Here is an 18,945-nt window from a genome sequence, read left to right as displayed (position 1 = left end):
GGGTACCCGGGACAGAAAGTTACGAGGTATGCTGACCAGGTTGCAGAACCTGCTATGTTTTTCTGCTACTAATGCCTCTAGCCATACAACCCAGCAAAATGAACTCCACTGTCAACATGTTTTTTGAGGGCTAACGTGTCCCTTTAAACATGCATGTGGGTATGTTTACACAATATTTGAAGCAGGAGAAGGCAGTTGCTATAGCAGTGGGGGACATTGATGTCAACTACAGTATACCACTAGTATAATGAACTCTGAGGCACTCAAGCAGAACTTGATCGGTTAAAATACCTTTAACTAGGAGAGCGAATTAAAATATCATATGTAGTGTGTTCCTTCTTCTTACTATGGAAATAGAACTTTGAGTAGGAAGTTGGATTTCCCAAATAAGTTATCACTGTATGTGTTTGATAGAATATCACTTGTCGATGAACAAGCTAAGCCCTCTAGTATGGTTTTTCCACCTGGTCTTTTCTACTTAGGGAGAAAGCTGGGTGACACCTCTGAACATGGAACGCAGCCGAGCAGAGAGCTAGCTAAGACTTTTATGTTGTTTTCCAGGGTATCTAGTTTCTCTGTCCGTTAGATCCAGTTATAATTACAGAATTGTCACCTGTTGCCTGCTGCACGCAGACATATCACCATCTCTTGTAAAGCAATCGGCTTAGACTTTTTGCTTTAGCTTAGTTGGAGTTTTTGAAAAGATCACAAAGGTGATTTCAGTGATGAGAACCTGTTTGGAACTAGGCTAATGTCAATCTATTGTCCGCCTCACTATGCTTTTTATAATGTAAAATATCTGTAATGTAAACCCGCCTGTTTTGGTGCTTTGGGCGCTCTAGACACCCACACGATCCTCATATTACTGGTTTTCTGCTTCTGTTGTATAATACGACATTAGGGATTTAAAGGGACCCTGTGGAACCCTCCCTGAGCTGACTGGCTGTGAGTATACAAAGTTAGTGAAGGCCAAACACATTTCCCATAGGCCAAGTATTATTCAGCCATCATATTCATTAAAGTGTGTGATGGCTGGAGTGACACGCTGTTAGGTTGCGGTCACCTTGGAAGGGGAGTTTAGTTTTCTTTTCATGTTAAATTAAGCATAACAAAATAAACATTTTGCTATTAATTAAAACACTATTCATTTTAATGCTTAGTTATTTACAAGTTAAGTTGAGGTTTTATATAGTAGAAGGAATTTGGTAACCAGTATATTATTGCGTCTCAGCTCTGTCAATGAAAGCACTTAAATATTTCATTAACCAGAGCTTCAAGGATATCAGACGCTTCACCGTGTATCATTGCCCTCCGTGTCCTGCTGAATGCCACATATATCTTGGGAAATGTACCACTTCACCGAACACTGGATTGCATCAGCTAAAAAAAAGTTATTTTATTTCTAGTCTATTAGAACATGACCCTCTAGGTCTATAGAAACTTTGTCCTAGACCAATTATAGCGAAATTCAGCAACAAGAAATGCTTAAGGAATATTTAGCAGATGTGCCAAATGTTTATATCTGTACAATAAATCAAGACGCATGAACGTGAATGCAATATTCTTCTTGATACTTTGCTTTGCCAGTTAGAACAAATTTTCCTTATTTTAAAAGGATATATATATATATATATATATATATATATATTCCTTCTACTATCTATAACTTAACTTGTAAATAATTAAGCATTCAAATGAATAGTGTTTTAATTATTATAGTTTAAGGATATATAGATATTATATATATATATATATATATATTCCTTCTACTATATATAACTTAACTTGTAAATAATTAAACATTAAAATGAATAGTGTTTTAATTAATAGATATTAATAAGATATCTCTTTTGTTATGCTTAATGTAACATGAATATATATATATATATATATATATATATATATATATATATATATATATATATATATTGGACATAAATATTGTGTGTGTCCCAGGTTTATACTGCATATGCCCCCCCCCATCACGAATTAAATCATATTGTAGTGGGGCAGTGGTAAAACCAGCCATGATTAGAAATCAGATGACTACTCATTGGAATTTATTTATTTATTTTAAAAAAAAAATTTAAAAAGCCCTATGCTAGTGTATTAATTAATTGAAAACAGGAGCCAAGTTGCTGGTTAATAATAATAATATAGGATTGCGTTTATTTTATCACCTCCACTGCAGGGGGTGATTTTAATACATGGGTAAGTGAATTATTTTTTTTTTTTTTAGGACCCAGCACCTAGCAAACATTCTGCATTCTAAAATGAGGAACATTAGAAGAAAAAAAAAGGGATTTGATCCAAAAGAGAGATACTTAGGAACTAGAATAAACAAAAAATAAATAGTTTTCATAGAAGTGTTAATTTTTTTTGCAAATATACATTGACATTTATCAATTCCAACACAGCCCTGATGATATTTGCAGATGGTCACTGATATTTAATACCCCATGTTGCTGGCTTTGTAGATATGGACATTTCTTATTAATCTAGAGAGCAAGGAACTTTAGTAACCCTAAATATATTTGGATATTTTTAAAATTCAACATGATTTTGTTTTTTCCTTATCATCAATGTCCTTGTTATATAACCACAACTTCTAGTAGCCCTTCTGATGTCTGTTTGGATTATTGCCCACACCAGTTTATGAGAGTTCAACATTTTAACTGTGTACAAAGGTTACTATAGGGCATCCTGGTTTATCTTGAATGCCAGCTGAGCCAAGAAGGAAATGATTACGAAACAGACTGAGTACTGAAAATGTGTCCGTGTCTCCTTAAGGTTTTAACGTTAGAACTCGCACGTTATTATTGATGAGCTTTCACTTCCTACACTTGAGAGAGAATGGTTTGCACTTTCCCTCTATATCTCTGTTTTTGGTGTTAAAGTTGCTCTGATAATTTGTAAATGCGGGTGGCATTGGAGATAGCAGAGGACAAATATGAAAAACACCGGCCAGGCCCACAGTGTCTTCAATTGACCACGTTCTATTTTGTGACGAAACCACCCTTTGTATTACCCCAGTGGTGATGTAAGTTTTAACTGCAGGCTTTCTAGAAATCGAGGGCCATTTTTTGCTTTGGTAGATAGGGCTCTTAATATATGAAATGTTGGGTCATGATTATTGCCCACTCCAGTTTATGAGAGTTCAACATTTTAACTGTGTACAAAGGTTACTATAGGGCATTCTGTTTTATCTGGAACGTCAGCTGAGCCACAGAGGGAATGATTGTGAAACAAACTCAGAACTGTCTATTTGTTCACAACTCCTTCAATGTTTTAACTTTACATCTTTCCCATATTTTTGCCTAATTGTTTTCAATGCCTTGAATGACCTGGTGTTGCATCATAGCATTCGTATGATGGCACTTCTCCCATTCTTCTCCATTTCATGAAAATGGCTTGTGTTTTACACACTTGTTGTTGAAAGGACCACTGCATTGTTTGTCTCAGACAATAGAATTACTGAGAGCTTTCCTGCTCAATAGGTAAAACTTCATGTTGTATGTGTAGGCTACTTCACACGAAGTTTTTTTGTACTTATAATAAGTTGTGATGTATAACCATAATAAATACATATACAAAACTGCGCTAAAACAGGGCTGGCCTTGTAGGCAAGTTGAGTGGCTGCCTGTGGTGCCAGTCGGGGATCATCATGTGGTTTACCAAGGATAGATAAGTGGAACAGTGGAAAAGGTATTATATGCTGAATTTTAGCAGACACAAAGCTATACTGAATCTAAGGTCTGTCTCTAAGCCTGGAAAAATTGGCTGACTAGATCGGCTGGTTTTTATCTGCCGTCAAATTCTGTGTTTCTATGGTTTGTTCTTATGTTGCAAAGCAAGTGCAGAAAGAGGAAATGTCTTAGACGTAGGTTGCCTTGGCCGCCAATAACTCTGCAGGTGGCCATGATTGCAGCCTTCAAAATAGATGCTGCGTCTACTCTGTGCGACTATGTATTGATTGTGTTCTATGGTATGCATCTGTTCTAGACAAATAGGCCCATTATTATACCTGGACAAAGATTTATATTTATGTATATATTTTGTGAGGCTGTTAACCCCAGGGAGATGATTAGCATGGCATTTGGGCTCAGGTGCTATGAAGATCATACATATGGGTCCCTGGGGTGGAGCAATTGGAGAGTATCTCCCTGTTCAGTAGGAAAATCCTTGCCGGCTTTTTCAAGAGGTTAGAGGTCTGCAGGATCCGGCCCGGGATTAGTATAAGGCCTGCACATTAAAACCTCCTGGAGCCTGTGAGAGACTGTTGAGGGAAGAGGAAGTTTCCCTATGCTCCTGAAGAAGACCATCCCTGAGCCAAGTGAGGCAATACCTACCTGGATCTTTTGTGTGCTGTCTCGGGAAGGTTTTCCAGAGCCTGGCTTAGCTGGGTCTGGCTGGAAGGTCAAGCTAGTGGGTGATTAGGCTGGCTGGCCAGTCTGGGCCAGCATAGTTTAGTCAGCGAGGGCTTCAATTCGGAGCTGAGTTTTTCTTTTTATGATTTGGTTTTGGGGTTTGAGCAGTTAAAAATAAAGTACTGTTTATGCTACAAGCTGGTGTTCCTGACTCTGATTGCCTTAGAGGACTGTGCTTAAGACTCCTAACCGTGGCATTTATGGCCCTCGTGCTACAGGGTTTGTCATAAAATACTTTAAGAGAGTGAACAACAACGTAAAAAAAAAAATCATGGCGACCTGGCTGCTGAAATGCGTCAATCCTTATACTGTAAATGTTAAGCATCTGTATTAGTGATAATTAAAAGAAAACAGTTCTGTACTAAGTAAGTTACTTCATGACTGTCTGCTGCTGTCTTATACCCATCATATAAAATAACAGCAATTTGTAACGAAAAGAATAGTAATGTCCATGCTTCAGTGTTTAATTGTTATAATTTAGCACCTAGCAATATATTATTATGTATTGTTCCCAGCCTTGGTGATTGACACCGAAGCCCATCTGTTAGCTCAGTACCTTGGTACTGTTTAGACACCGGATGTTTAGATACCCAGCTGGTATTCTGGGGTTTTTAGTTTTTTTGTTTGTTTCTCATCATGGAATCTATTTCAATTTATACAAAGAGGAAAGTAATCCCAAGCTTTTTTTCTGATCCCTGGTGTCTTTTATTCATAGTTATTGAATTAAATGGGATGGTGAGCATAGCCTAGTTGGGATAAAGGACAGATATTTTTATTGTCAAAAAGTGGAACTTAACAGGGAAGAGATAAGCCAACGGGGAGGAATAATCATTAACAGCCCGAGATAAGACTTTAAATTAATCTCTTCATTGTGTATACGAGAAGTAAATGTGTATACGATTTATATGTATGATGGGTGCTAAAAGAAACACATTATAAAATCTTTATAGAACAATAGAAACTAGTGTTGGCTTATCTTTTATCTTATTTAACAAGTGAAGGAAGAAAGTTGACTTCTTGAAATGTGAGTTTAGTATGTCATGTGACCAAGCGTCATGTGATTACATTGACGCAAATATAAGCAGTCACATGAATCAGTCTAAACTGTTTACTCTTCCAGAAATATTGTGCAATGTATATATGTGTAACTTTGTGGATGACACATCCAACAAAGAGTAGCTGGGGAAAGCTATTCAGTAGCTATTTTCTCTCAGCTGTAGGACAATAGGGATCTAAACAGCAACATAGTCCTAGAAAGACAAGTTCAGGTGGGCTACAAGACCGGGGGGGGGGGCCTGTGTTCATTATAATCAAATTCTTTTTACACGTTATAAACGTTTCTGTTGTGGGAATGAGATTTTTAACCTGTCAAAGAAACATAAGAGCTTATCAGAGGTGATATGTTTACAATACAAATAAGAAACCTTAATTATGTTATTGTTAACATACCTGGTATGTTAGCATTACCCTCCTAACCCTGTAATGACCAGAGCAGACTTGCCATATAATGGGAGAATATGTTTACCAAACAAACATTCATTTCTAATATTAGACTTATGTGAATAAAAGCAAATTATGCTTTTAAAAATATACATTTTTGAAATAAAAAAAAATTATAATAGGCAGACTTGTGGTGTGATTTGCCACATGACTTCTCACCTATATTTTAGGAATTGCAAGCATTTCCCTTATATTTCCACTTATATTTGTTTAACAACCTTCTACAAAAATGTATTAAGGATTTGTCCATACCTGGGAACTCACTGGGTTTCACCTGGAGTCTCCAGGTGAAGCCCTGCTTCCCAGGGTCTCCAAGTCAGATTTTGCTTTCTCTTTGACCAGGCTCACTCCTGCCCACCCTTAAAAGGCTGTTTAGCGCTCTCCCTGCCCCATATGTTGCATATTTTTTAATGTTTCGGATGCTTATCTGTGTTAGATAAATATACCCATGACTCCTCTAGAACCATCTTTCTGGTGGGGTGGTGGCAGAGTAGTGCATATTGGAGACTGATTATCCATCCATCTTTCTGATGTTAACATATACATGAAAATACAGTTCCTGTTATAAAAAGAGGGTTGCTTAGTTTTAGGTAGGAGTTGAAACCAATTAAAAGTAGGAAAACATGTCTGATTCATCATATTGTGAAATAGAAATGAGGCCAAGTATGGTCAGTGGAGCTCCAAAATTCATACATGTTTTCCATTGAATAGTTTCCCCTTGACAATTATTAGAAATTTCCAGAAAATGAATTTCATATTTGCTGTCACACTATTTCAGGGAAAGAACAAGTGGTGGCAACTGGTTACAATTTAGATCTGTGCACCAATTTTTTTTTGGGGGGGGAACTGGAATCAAAACAATCGTAAAAATGAAAAGGGCCATCATATACATCATGTACTCATATGGTGGGTAGCCATACCTCTAAATTTACCAATTCTTGCGAACAGACCCTCCTCTGGCCAGCCCCAACACAGGCTTCTCGATTTGGACACCTGTAATGTGATACAAAAATCCTACAGTAGAGATATTTTTAGCCCAACAGAAAGCATTGATTGATCAATGTGCAGCTGCATTATTCTTAAATATGTCACCAAGTAACTGAATGTGGTTACTGGAAACAGACCTCACAAGGTTTGTGATATCAATGATATAGTAATATAATATAAGTATTATAAAGTGAATTGAGATCAGATAAAGCATTTCATCTAGTGGATTATTCATACTACAGGGCTCTGAACTGGCCCTGGATTATAACTATATTTCAAGAAATCACATTGTGTGAATTCAGCTATTCTTGCAGGAGAAACTCACTAGGGTTGGCCCTAGTATACAGTTAGGTCACTAAATTCCAACATACCATGAGTCATCTATTTACTATATGCTCCCTTACTATATATAATTTTGTTTAAGCACCAAAGTCATCCTACGCACCTAATACAACCTACAACCGGTCATCTGCTGTTCTGCTCAATGGACCAAACACCAGTTGTTTAAGTTTGCATACTTTTTGTTTCAATGAAAAGCGCATCGATTTCTACCAGGACATTACTGCTTCTCTGGCTTTTATTTTTAATTCTCCTGCACATTTCTCTCAAGGATAACCTTATTGATCTCATTGATTTCTATTAATATTTAATAGCAGTATTACAGGTATCCTTAACGCACTGAGCGCTTTCTTTATTGACAATTTTGTGCATTTCTCTAGACTCCAAGCAGTCCTTACAGTACAATCTGTTTTACTGTCCAGGTGTGACAAGGTTCGCTTGAGAGCTGGACTTTAAAGAAGATCTTTTATCACAAAAAATAACAATAACAGTTATACATACACATAAGAGCAAACGAAATCCCAATATTGTGTAGCATAATAGAATTTAAATATAAAGGAAAACATAGGAGAGACTCTTACAATGTAAAATGTTGGTGCTCCCTTCTTATATAGTCAGAAGCGTCTTCTTATTCAACCAACAAGATGGTCTTAGAGATACTCAATGGGTGCTCTCAAATAATAATGAGAAAGGCGGAGAGGAGAGGATAAAATGTCTTTAATTTGAAAGTAAAATATCGGATCTTACATTAAAATCCGTTCAGAGTCTTGGAGTTCAGTCACTGGCAGTAAGATATGCAGCAGCACTACTGCAATATCCTCGTGTACAGTCCCTCTGTTGAAGAGAGCTCCAGGTAGCCTATCTTGGAAGGTTCCCAGGTATGGTGGTGTCTAAAATGTGATCTGTTGCAACATCTGAAAAGTGGTCTTTAATCACCAAAGCAGCCAATGTAATTATCCAATCAGGATGAACATTCTTTTGATTGCTATGGTGATAACTGTCATGGGAGCAGGCCTGCTAATAAAGTTACAATGAGTGGGAGGAGTCACATTGGTAACTGACTCCAGAGGGAGAGTAACTGACAGCAGCCATGACAAACACTGCCTGTGAGTTATGCTAGATGTTTCATGAATAAAGCAGTTAACAGAAGATCTACTGGAGTGTTTATTTCATGACATGGTGTCAGAAGTGCTGTTTACCCTACATTAACAGTCTGCAAGTTTGCCAACATGTCCAAGTTTCAGCCTCCTGAACCCTTTGATTTCTCTCAGCCTGCAGCATGGCCAGCATGGCGTCAGAGGTTCTCCCGGTTTCGCATCGCTTCAAAATTGGATAAGGAGAGTGGAGAGGTACAGGTTAACTCACTCTTGTATGCCATGGGGAAGGATGTAGAGCCCATATATAATGCATTCATTTTCCAGGAAGGGGAAGAATATAACTTTGATATTGTCATGGACAAACTGAGTGCCCATTTTGTCCCACGGAGAAATGTAATCCATGAAAGGGCCTGTTTCTATAAACGCAGTCAGCTAGCAGGAGAGTCTGTGGAGTCCTTTGTACGCAGTTTATTTGAAATGGCAGAGTACTGTGAATTTGGTCCTGCTAAGGAGGAACACATCCGTGACCGAATTGTTATTGGTGTAGCTGATGCTGATGTGTCGCAGAAGTTGCAGCTGGAGCCTGAACTGACACTAGATGTGGCTATCAGAATGGCACGCCAAAGCGAGATGGTAAAAGCACAGAATGTGACCATGAGGTCTGAATGCATGGTGAATGAAATGCAGACTACCACACGTTCTATTAGAGAGAAGCATAGTACGGGCAGTAGGCTGCAGACTGCAGAAGGGCTGAAATCACGCTGCTCTCGCTGTAACCGCATTCATGGACCGAAAACCCCCTGCCCTGCTAAGAATAAGAGATGTAGAAAATGCAATCGCATGGGTCATTTTGAAGTTACATGTAAAACAGAGATGGTAAAGGAAATTGAAGTTGGATGTGAATCTGAATGTACAGATGAACTATTCCTTGGATCAGTATCACAGTGGCTGGACACCGATGACTGTTGGAGTGTGGAACTCCCTGTGATGGGGGCATGCATCAAATTCAAGATTGACACAGGGGCAGATATCTCTGTTATGTCTGAGAAAAGCTTTAAATCATTACCACAATGCCCCATCTTGGAAGCTAGCAGAGCATGTGTCCGCAGCCCAGGAGGGCGTGTAGACTGTGTGGGCAGATTCCTCGCACGCAGTGTGTATAAATCAAGGCACTTCACCTTCTGGATCTATGTCATAAGAGGTCGGTGTGGTAACAACCTCCTTAGCCGCACAGTGGCTTGTAGATTAGGCCTTGTCTCTAGAATTAATGAAATACAGAGTGACATGTTTGGAGACATAGGACTATTAAACTGTGAACCGGTACGGATTCAACTGAGACCCGATGCTGTTCCTTACAGTTTGTCTACTCCTCGCAGGATACCATTTCCTATTTTGCCCAAGGTAGAGGCTGAACTGAAGCGTATGCAGGCTCTAGGGATAATTGAGGTGGTGACGGAAGCAACCGACTGGTGTGCACCCATGGTGCCGGTAACAAAGAAAAATGGAAAAATCAGAATTTGCGTGGATTTAAAACGTCTGAATGCGGCAGTAAAAAGAGAACGGTATGTCTTGCCTACACTTGAGGATATTGCACCTAAGCTGGCGGGGGCACGATTCTTTTCCACACTAGATGCCTCTAGTGGATTTTGGCAGATCCCCTTAGATCCAGGTAGCCAGAAATTAACTACTTTTATCACCCCTGTCGGGCGGTTCTGCTTCCGCCGCCTCCCTTTTGGCATCTCCTCGGCTCCAGAGATCTTCCAGCGAGAGATGAGTGCTCTCTTGAGGGACCATGAAGGCGCAGTAGTTGTCATGGATGATATTCTGGTCTATGGCTCTACAGCAGAGGAACATGATCACCGTTTGGAAAAAGTGCTACAGACTATCAGACAGTCTGGACTTAAGCTGAACAAAGATAAATGTTGCTTTAAACAATCTGAATTGCGCTATTTTGGACATCTTGTAAGCAGTCAGGGCATAAGGCCCGATGAAAGCAAAGTACATGCCGTCACAGAAATGAAAAGCCCTGCGACAGTGCAAGAACTTAGGCAGATTCTGGGTCTTATTAATTTTCTGGGCAAATTCTTGCCAGATCTATCAACAGTTTTGCACCCGGTGACCGAACTGTTAAAAAATGATGTTGCCTGGTACTGGGGTGAGCCCCAAGAGAAGGCTTTGGCTCAGGTGAAGAAGATGTTGGTGTCAGCACCAGTATTAAAATTCTATGAGTCTACCAGGACAACAGTGGTGAGTGCAGATGCAAGTTGTTATGGGCTTGGCGCCGCACTGCTACAGGAACATGATGGGGAATTGTGTCCAGTGGCCTTCTGTTCACGGACCCTAACAGATACTGAAAAGCGGTATGCCCAAATTGAGAAAGAGTGTCTGGCGGGTGTGTGGGCCTGCGAGAGATTTCAACGATATCTAGTGGGCCTGGATTTCTTCAGCCTGGAAACAGATCATAAGCCCCTGGTGCCTCTGATTAACTCATTTGATCTGGATAAGGCCCCAATTCGCTGCCAACGGCTACTAATGCGCCTTCTGAGGTTCAATGTCAAAGCCATACATGTTCCTGGGAAGAGGATGGTGGTAGCTGATACTCTGTCAAGACTTCCCTTAGAAGACAGTGACTTCTCTGACTCTGACTATGAGGTCCAAATGTTTGTGGACTCTGTTATGTCTTCACGTCCAGTTTCAGAAGCAAGACTAGAAAAAATCAAACAAGAAACCTTGCAGGATGCTGATCTCCAGGATGTTATCCGGTTCATTCGGGAGGGTTGGCCAAGCTGCCGATCCGCCTGTGTGTCCCTAAGCAGGTATTATACTGAGAGGGCTCACCTCTCTGAGGTGGATGGCCTTATTCTTTTCCAGGATAGGATTGTCATCCCAACAAGCTTAAGGCGCGAGGTGCTACAACAGCTACACCATGGCCACCAGGGCATCACAAAGTGCAGAGAAAGGGCTGCGCTATCAGTTTGGTGGCCTGGCATCAATGTGGATATAGCAGAACTGATCTTAAGGTGTGCTTTCTGTCGTGATAATCGGCCTACTCAGAGGAAGGAGCCCCTGGTAACATCCCCACTGCCTGGGGGCCCCTGGCAAAGGATTGCTGCTGACCTATGTGAGATGAGGGGTAGGAGATACCTGATTGTGGTAGACTACTACTCAAGATACATTGAAATAGCACCTCTCACTGCAATGACTAGCCGAAGTGTCATCTCCCATCTCAAAAGCATGTTTGCTAGATGGGGCATTCCACTGGAGTTTGTGAGTGATAATGGCATGCAGTTTGCCTCTGATGAGTTCAAAAAGTTCAGTGAGGAATATGATTTTCGGCACACCACGTCTAGCCCACACTACCCGCAGTCCAATGGGGCTGCTGAGAGGGCCGTCCAGACTGCTAAGCATATTCTGAAACAGCAGGATCCGTACCTAGCCCTCATGGCTTATAGGGCCACACCGCTGCAGGCAACCGGTACAAGTCCAGCTCACCTCATGTTGGGCCGCCACATGCGTACCACTGTCCCTCAGTGGAATCTCAGTGTACCGGCAAGTGATGACCTTCCATGGGCAGTGAAGGAGAGAGACGAAAAGATGAAGACGTCTTATCAATTCTTCTACAACAGAAGACATTCAGCACGCCCTCTGTCTAAATTGTCCCCTGGCCAGAGTGTTAGGGTGAAGCTAGACCAGGAGACAAGCTGGAAGACCCCTGCTACTGTTATATGTCACTCTCAAGACCCACGTTCCTATGTAGTACAGACCAACACAGGTGCTGTGCGCAGGAACCGCAGGCATCTCCAAGCTATTCCAGATTTAGACTGCGGAGAACAACCTGGGGAACACTGCACTGATACTCCACTGGCAGATAGTGGACCATGCCCAGTTTCGCAACCAGAGCGTAATACAGTTGTTCCAGGAGGTTCCCAGGTCTCTGCTGCCTCCAATAACTTCAAGACAACTTCCAGCGGCAGAGTGGTGAAACCTCCAATCCGTTACAGGGACACAAACTGTATAATGTTTAGTTAGTACAGTAACATGAAGAATGGGCAGAATAATCCCTATGTTACTGGGGGCTAGGGTAGTCTACCCCGATGCCCAAGTCAGGAATATGTTGTTGTTTAGTTTAAAATATATGCATATTACCTACCTCCCTGCTGATGGTACCTTTTATATTGTTATGTATTGCTGGTGTTTGTTCTTATTTCTTTAAGGAGGAAGATGTCATGGGAGCAGGCCTGCTAATAAAGTTACAATGAGTGGGAGGAGTCACATTGGTAACTGACTCCAGAGGGAGAGTAACTGACAGCAGCCATGACAAACACTGCCTGTGAGTTATGCTAGATGTTTCATGAATAAAGCAGTTAACAGAAGATCTACTGGAGTGTTTATTTCATGACAATAACATCATTTAAAAAAAAAAAACTTTGCATGAGAACACTTTTTTGACATAAATCCATGGGCGTCTTGGAAGCTCAGTTCTGTTATCTCTGGGACCCATATTTTTATGAAGACATTCATTGCAGCTGATGTCCAAGACTTTCAGCAAACCAATTTTCTTTTGTTCTGTGTAAACAAAGTTAATTTTGGCAGATCACTATCTCTAAATTTTTAGTGCACAGCTGCTATTTTATACTGTTGAACAATAGCAGCATTCAATAAAACTCTAATGAGGTTTACATACTTTTGGAACCTAGGGACTATAGATTGGTGGAACCCAAGGACCACCTTACATTTTAGTGTCTAATGCAATCATGCAAAAAACTAATAAATATAATACATTAAAAGAGGCAGTAGTGCATCAGTGAAGCATTCACCCTTAATCATATCTGGGAACTCTATGGGTTTGACCCGTAGTCTCTGGGTGAAACACTGCTCCCTGGGGTCTCTGGGTCATCTTGCTTTTTCTCCAGGCAGAGAAACATTGGATATTCTCATGCCCTGCCCATTTCTCTCTTACTCCTAGCTATTTATGGGTACCGGGAGCTAGCCCCATCCCTTGCAATGCTTGCCTAACCGCCACGTGTGGGCAGCCCTGCCCCCACATAAAACCACTTCCCTAGAAGAGGGCAAGCTCAAGATGGGTGACCCTGGGAAGTTTTCAGATATGCCCTTAAAACACCCAAAAGTGAACACCACCTGCTATGAAATTAAATGGGATGAAGCCAAGCGACATTACAGAGTGTTTCACATAAAAATAGTTCCCTGAATAGCATGAAAGACGGTGGGGACAGTCTCTTTTCTATTGAAACATCATCATTTTTTTTCACCCATAAATCAGGTATATATGTGTACAATATAGCTTTTTTGTTTTTGCATGCACTCTTTTACAACATGTTACATTTTTTCCATGTATTTACGCTTTGGTTCCTATTTGAAGAGAGAAAAGTATATGAACATTAGAAACAAAATATTATATTTTAATTGTATATACAAGAAAGAAAACTGTATCGGCTGTTTTTTTAAAGGGTGTTGATATTTATAATATTTGGCCTTAATAATCTGACCTTGAAAGTATTGAATTAGACAAAGAATACATTACATTAAATACCGATTCTGATGTGTGTGTACAGTTATTTGGCACATAGAGAGAACATGTTTCATCCTTTCTTTGGTGCATTCAACTGGAATAGCAATTTTAGTTAAAATCAAATTAAAAAAAAGAATATTTATAAATCAAATATGCTTTATTGTTGGCATCATGACAGTTAACTTTTTGTGCTGGGTTATATTAGATAGGCCATATGCAAACATGATGAAATATATTTATACAGAAAAAAACACAAATTGTTAAATTAAATTTTACACATTTTTTTCTTTATATTTAGTATCAAGCTATTGGCTGTTCAAGAACTGTCTGATCGAGATGCCCTGGAGAAGGTAACTTTCTCTGTATTTTTTCATTCATTTATCTAATTTAAGGTAACTGTTACTGCTGCTCGATAGAAGCTTCATGCAATAATTATATAAATGTGTAAATAATACAATACTAAATTGCTTTCATTAGTTTTTTTTTTTTTTAAGGAGAAACACAATGTTCATGTGAAATAGTATAGGGATGAAGCATATGTTGTTGTTCACATCTTTACTGACATATGAATTGATTGCTTACATCTAGCCAGAAACATTGTATAAAAATGTGTCTATATTCATTATTTTGGTTTAAATATTTAAAGTTATGATTAAAGGGACAGTATGATGCCCCATACTGCCCCACCAATGCAGAATGCTGTACTTTTTGCAGCCAAAGAGCTCTCTCATTGAATTCCACAGCTCTGCTTCTGGTCTTGCCTGTTTTTGTTCTTCTCATCTTCTGTCTTCTTTCTTGGCTTGCTTCCGCACCCACACTCTCCTCCAATTGGAGAAATGTGCAGCATCAGCCCCCAAGGGGCATGCTGTGGGTTTTGGCACTTGTCTTTCCGTGCAAGTCTGTCAGCATTATTCTGACCTTTTGGACAGCCTCTCCCTTATTCCCCCAATCGGAGGAGCTAAGGCTCTGTTGCGGAAGTGCTCCAGGATGCCAGGTTAATGGAGCGAATAGCAGGAAGAAGCAGATCAAGAAAGAAGACAGAAGAACAAGAAGAGGCAAGACAGGAGGCGGAGCTACAGAACAAGAAATTGGGACACAAAAGTAGCTGGTGAAGAAGGCAGGGAGAAACTGAGAGAAAGTGAATGTGAGAGACTCTTAGTAAGTTTGAGTGAGAGTGAAAACATTGTGAAAATAATCTGCTTCATTTTTGTTTGTTTCGTTGTGGTCCCTCCTCAGTTTCGAATATTCATAAGAATTAATAAAATTGGCAAATTTTGTTAAAATTTGTACAAATCCAAATGCACAAGTCTAGTAAACAGCAACGTATGCTACACTAGAATAAGAATTCTCTGAAATATCTACTGCAAGGTATGAACCAGAAAATGGCTTGATGTAAATGTGTCACCACCCAGCTGCATTGTTCCTGTAGAAGAATTATATAGATCAGGGATGTCAGCAGCATGTAATCCTGCCAATGTTTCTTCTAACTAGCATGTAATCAAACAATTACATTGCATGTTACTGAGCAATGTGTCAAGCATTATCCTATCAACCTATTGTGTCTGGAATTACATTACTAAAATCAATTTAAAGCAGATGTATCATGTTTCTGAAATCCTTTGTTTTACTCTGCTATACACTAAATAAACGTATGCAATGGTGCTTCCAGGTAAAGATAAGCAATGCATATGTATTACAAACCCATCTAGCCCACAGGGGAAGACATCTTCACTTTTTGTTCTCATGATCTACATTATTATTATTATTATTTCTCACAACGTCATCCAATAACTAAAGAGAAAGTTTGCTATAGAGTTGAACATTTCATACCCTTGATACCATAGTCCATTATCAGCAGTAAATCCCATAGAGCAGGGGTGTCCAAGTTTTTTCTGCAGTGGGCCACTTCATCAGAATTGTATACGTGCGAGGGCCGCACTCATTTTTCACTGTGAGAAAATATGGCCTTTAATAAGATATGCAGATTAAAATAAAGTAAGTGACACAAAACCTTTACTTTTCCTCTCACTGATTTCTGGGCCTAGAAAGTTTTGTGACTACAAATTCAGGATTCTGGATAAGTAAAAATGAAATAGTTCTATTTATTTTAGGGATGCACTAAAATGAAAATTCTGGACCAAAACCGAAAATTCAGGGTTCACTTAGCCGAAACCAAAAATGACCCCCCCCCACCTTTAAAAATAAAAAAAATCCCTTTTACACACCAAAATTGTACAAAAAAAATGATATATTATGATTGTTAACAGCAATCTCAGGCATACCCAGATTCCAGCATGTACTGGTTGACTGGGCATGATAGGAGTGTGATTGCTATAAACAATCATATATAAATTAATAGTTATTGTATTTTTTGTCTAATTTTAGTGCGTTAACACACCACAATTGGACAAAAAAAATCAACAATATGACTTGGCATGATAGGAGTGTGATTGCTAACAGCAAACACACTCTTTTTATACCCAGGCAACCAGTAAATGCTGGAACCTAGGCATGATGGGACTGTGACTGCTGTTAGCAGATTGCTGTTAGCAATCACACTCCTATCATCCCAAGTCAGCCAGTACATGCTGGTACAGGGTGGCTGTAAGGGTAGACCCCATACTGCTGGCAGCATCAATATACAAGAGGGGCAGCTAGCCAGGTTTCAGCATGTACTGGCTGACTTGGCATGATAGAGTGTGATTGCTAACAGCAAACACACTCTTTTTATACCCAGACAACCAGTAAATGCTGGAACCTAGGCATGATGGGACTGTGATTGCTGTTAGCAATCACACTCCTATCATCCCAAGTCAGCCAGTACATGCTGGTACAGGGTGGCTGTAAGTGATGTGCAGACCCCATACTGCTGGCAGCATCAATACACAAGGGGGCAGCTAGCTAGGTTTCAGCTTGTACTGGCTGACTTGGCATGATAGGAGTGTGATTGCTAACAGCAATCACAGTCTCATCATGCCTATGTTCCAGCACTTACACATCCATGCTATCATACACACACAAATTCATTCATTCACAGATTCATTCCCTCAATCACGCATACTCATTCAAACAACCTTCCCCACCCCCTTACCTGCACTACAGCCAGGGCCGGCCGAAGACTTAACGCCGCCTGGGGCGAAGTTTAAAACGCCGCCCCCCCCACTGACGCCGGGGGGGGCGGCATTTTAAACTTCGCCGACGCCATTATCAACCCCCCCCACCCCGGTACTTACCTTTAAACAGTCCTGCGGCGAGTCTCCCTGCTCTGCCACAGTGCCGGCTTGTAATGCTGAGCGCCGGAAATTGACGTCACTTCCGGCGCTCTGCATTACAAGCCGGCACCGGGACCGAACAGGGAGACTCGCCGCAGAGGAGAGAGAGAGAGGGGCGCCAAGCGGGTAAGCGAAAACTACTCGGTGCCCCTCTCTCTCTCCTCCGCTTCAAAAAAAAAAAAAAAAAAAAAAGCGCTTGGGGCGGCAAAGTGCCGCCCCTTCTAAAGTGCCGCCTGGGGCAATTGCCCCAGTCTGCCCCATTATAGGGCCGGCCCTGACTACAGCTCTCGATGCCGCTCACAGACTTCAGCAGGGGGCGTGGCCTCCCGCTTCTTCTGTGCAGTACAATAGATCCTCCCACAAGTAAGCAGCAGGGCTCTTGTGATCCTGGCTGCCAATCTCACGCCGGCCGCACCTCGAGGTCCCGCGGGCCGCATTTGGCCAGCGGGCCACATGTTGGACGCCCCTGCCATAGAGTGTCTCCTGTAGGAAGCACTGAGCTGGCCCTTTATAATGCATAGTTAAATTGGCGAGGATAGTTTTAAGAACATTACCTATGCATTATACTGGGGCAGCTCAGCCTTTATGATATTGCATAGTGATGTCAGGGATGTATCAAGAATGAGACTAGCTTAACCGAGAACAGGTAGCGTCTTAATAAGCTGCTGTAAGGTTCTTCCCTGTTCAGGAGACCCCCAAAATTTGAGCTCACTTGTGCCATTACAGAGAAAGAATCTCCATCAGCAATTTCAGTATAATCTGGCCTACAGGGACAGTCCAGAACCAAATTGCGAGGGCATTTTTCCCTACATGAGAAATATATGTTCTCCTTTTTGGAAAACTCTTGGGGCCCTCCTCATCTGTAAATGCGAGTTCAGATGTAGACCTCCTAGCACACATCAGTCTCACACAACTGGCAAAGCCCATAAACATACACGATTGTTTGTTCCCTTGTCCTGAGGAAACTTGCTTCTCATCTTGTTTCTTGACTCACCTTTTGGGCAGGATAAGACTGACATGCTGATGGAGATTCATTTGTTTTGTAATAGCCCAAGTGAGCCGAATTTCCCAAGTGGGGATTCATCATAGGGCAGGATATTAAGACACTGTCCGTTCTTCCTTAATCCAGTCTCATACCTCTTTATGGACATAATGATACATTAAGGTTTTATTTTCCAAATGTTCCTGCAAACTCCAGAGTTCATGTTGATATCAATGTCCTCTGTATATAAAATCATAAAATTAAAGAATGTAGAAACACTATATTTACATCAAATATTGTTACACAGTAAATTAGACATATGTTCTTAAATAATTTGATGAGTTCACAGACTGGCCGGCGAATGCATTTGTGTCGTGACCTTTATTTATTTATTCCACTACAAAGAAGACCCAATGTACCGTTCAATTAAAAGTTTGGTCCAGATGATAATCAATTAACAATGAAGGTTTTGTTCTTGTAAAGGTAAAATCGGTCAGTGGCCATAAGTTCTATTGTCAGGTTTGAGTCTCACAGCTGCTCAGGGTGAAAACTAAACACACATTTTGGCAGTGGGCCCCGGTGGGACAACACTTGCCAAGAAAGCCTGACCTCGAGATAGCATGGATCTGTAGCCAGCCATTGTTTATGCGCTCTCAAGGAGCAGTTCTCAAAGGTCTATTTGAAGAATGAAAAAAAACAGACTTTGCTAAATTATGCCACTTGAATATATAATAAGATTTACATTCATAATATGCTGGTTTTAATATTTAGACCATTTAAACCTTATCAGTGTTATGCTTCATTGTTATAC

General features: G+C 40.5%; 1 protein-coding gene across 1 annotated transcript in view; it reads left to right on the top strand.

Moving 5' to 3' along the window:
- Window positions 1–18,945, top strand: part of EEPD1 (endonuclease/exonuclease/phosphatase family domain containing 1) — a 50,351-nt gene that overhangs the window by 14,648 nt on the left and 16,758 nt on the right. The window contains exon 2 of the mRNA XM_053466390.1: window positions 14,179–14,230. Within this exon, the coding sequence (XP_053322365.1) occupies window positions 14,179–14,230 (52 nt within the window). The remainder of the gene's footprint in view (window positions 1–14,178; window positions 14,231–18,945) is intronic.

This window comes from Spea bombifrons, chromosome 5, assembly GCF_027358695.1.
Source record: "Spea bombifrons isolate aSpeBom1 chromosome 5, aSpeBom1.2.pri, whole genome shotgun sequence".
Taxonomy (NCBI): domain Eukaryota; kingdom Metazoa; phylum Chordata; class Amphibia; order Anura; family Pelobatidae; genus Spea; species Spea bombifrons.
This window is presented reverse-complemented; position numbering and strand designations above follow the sequence as displayed.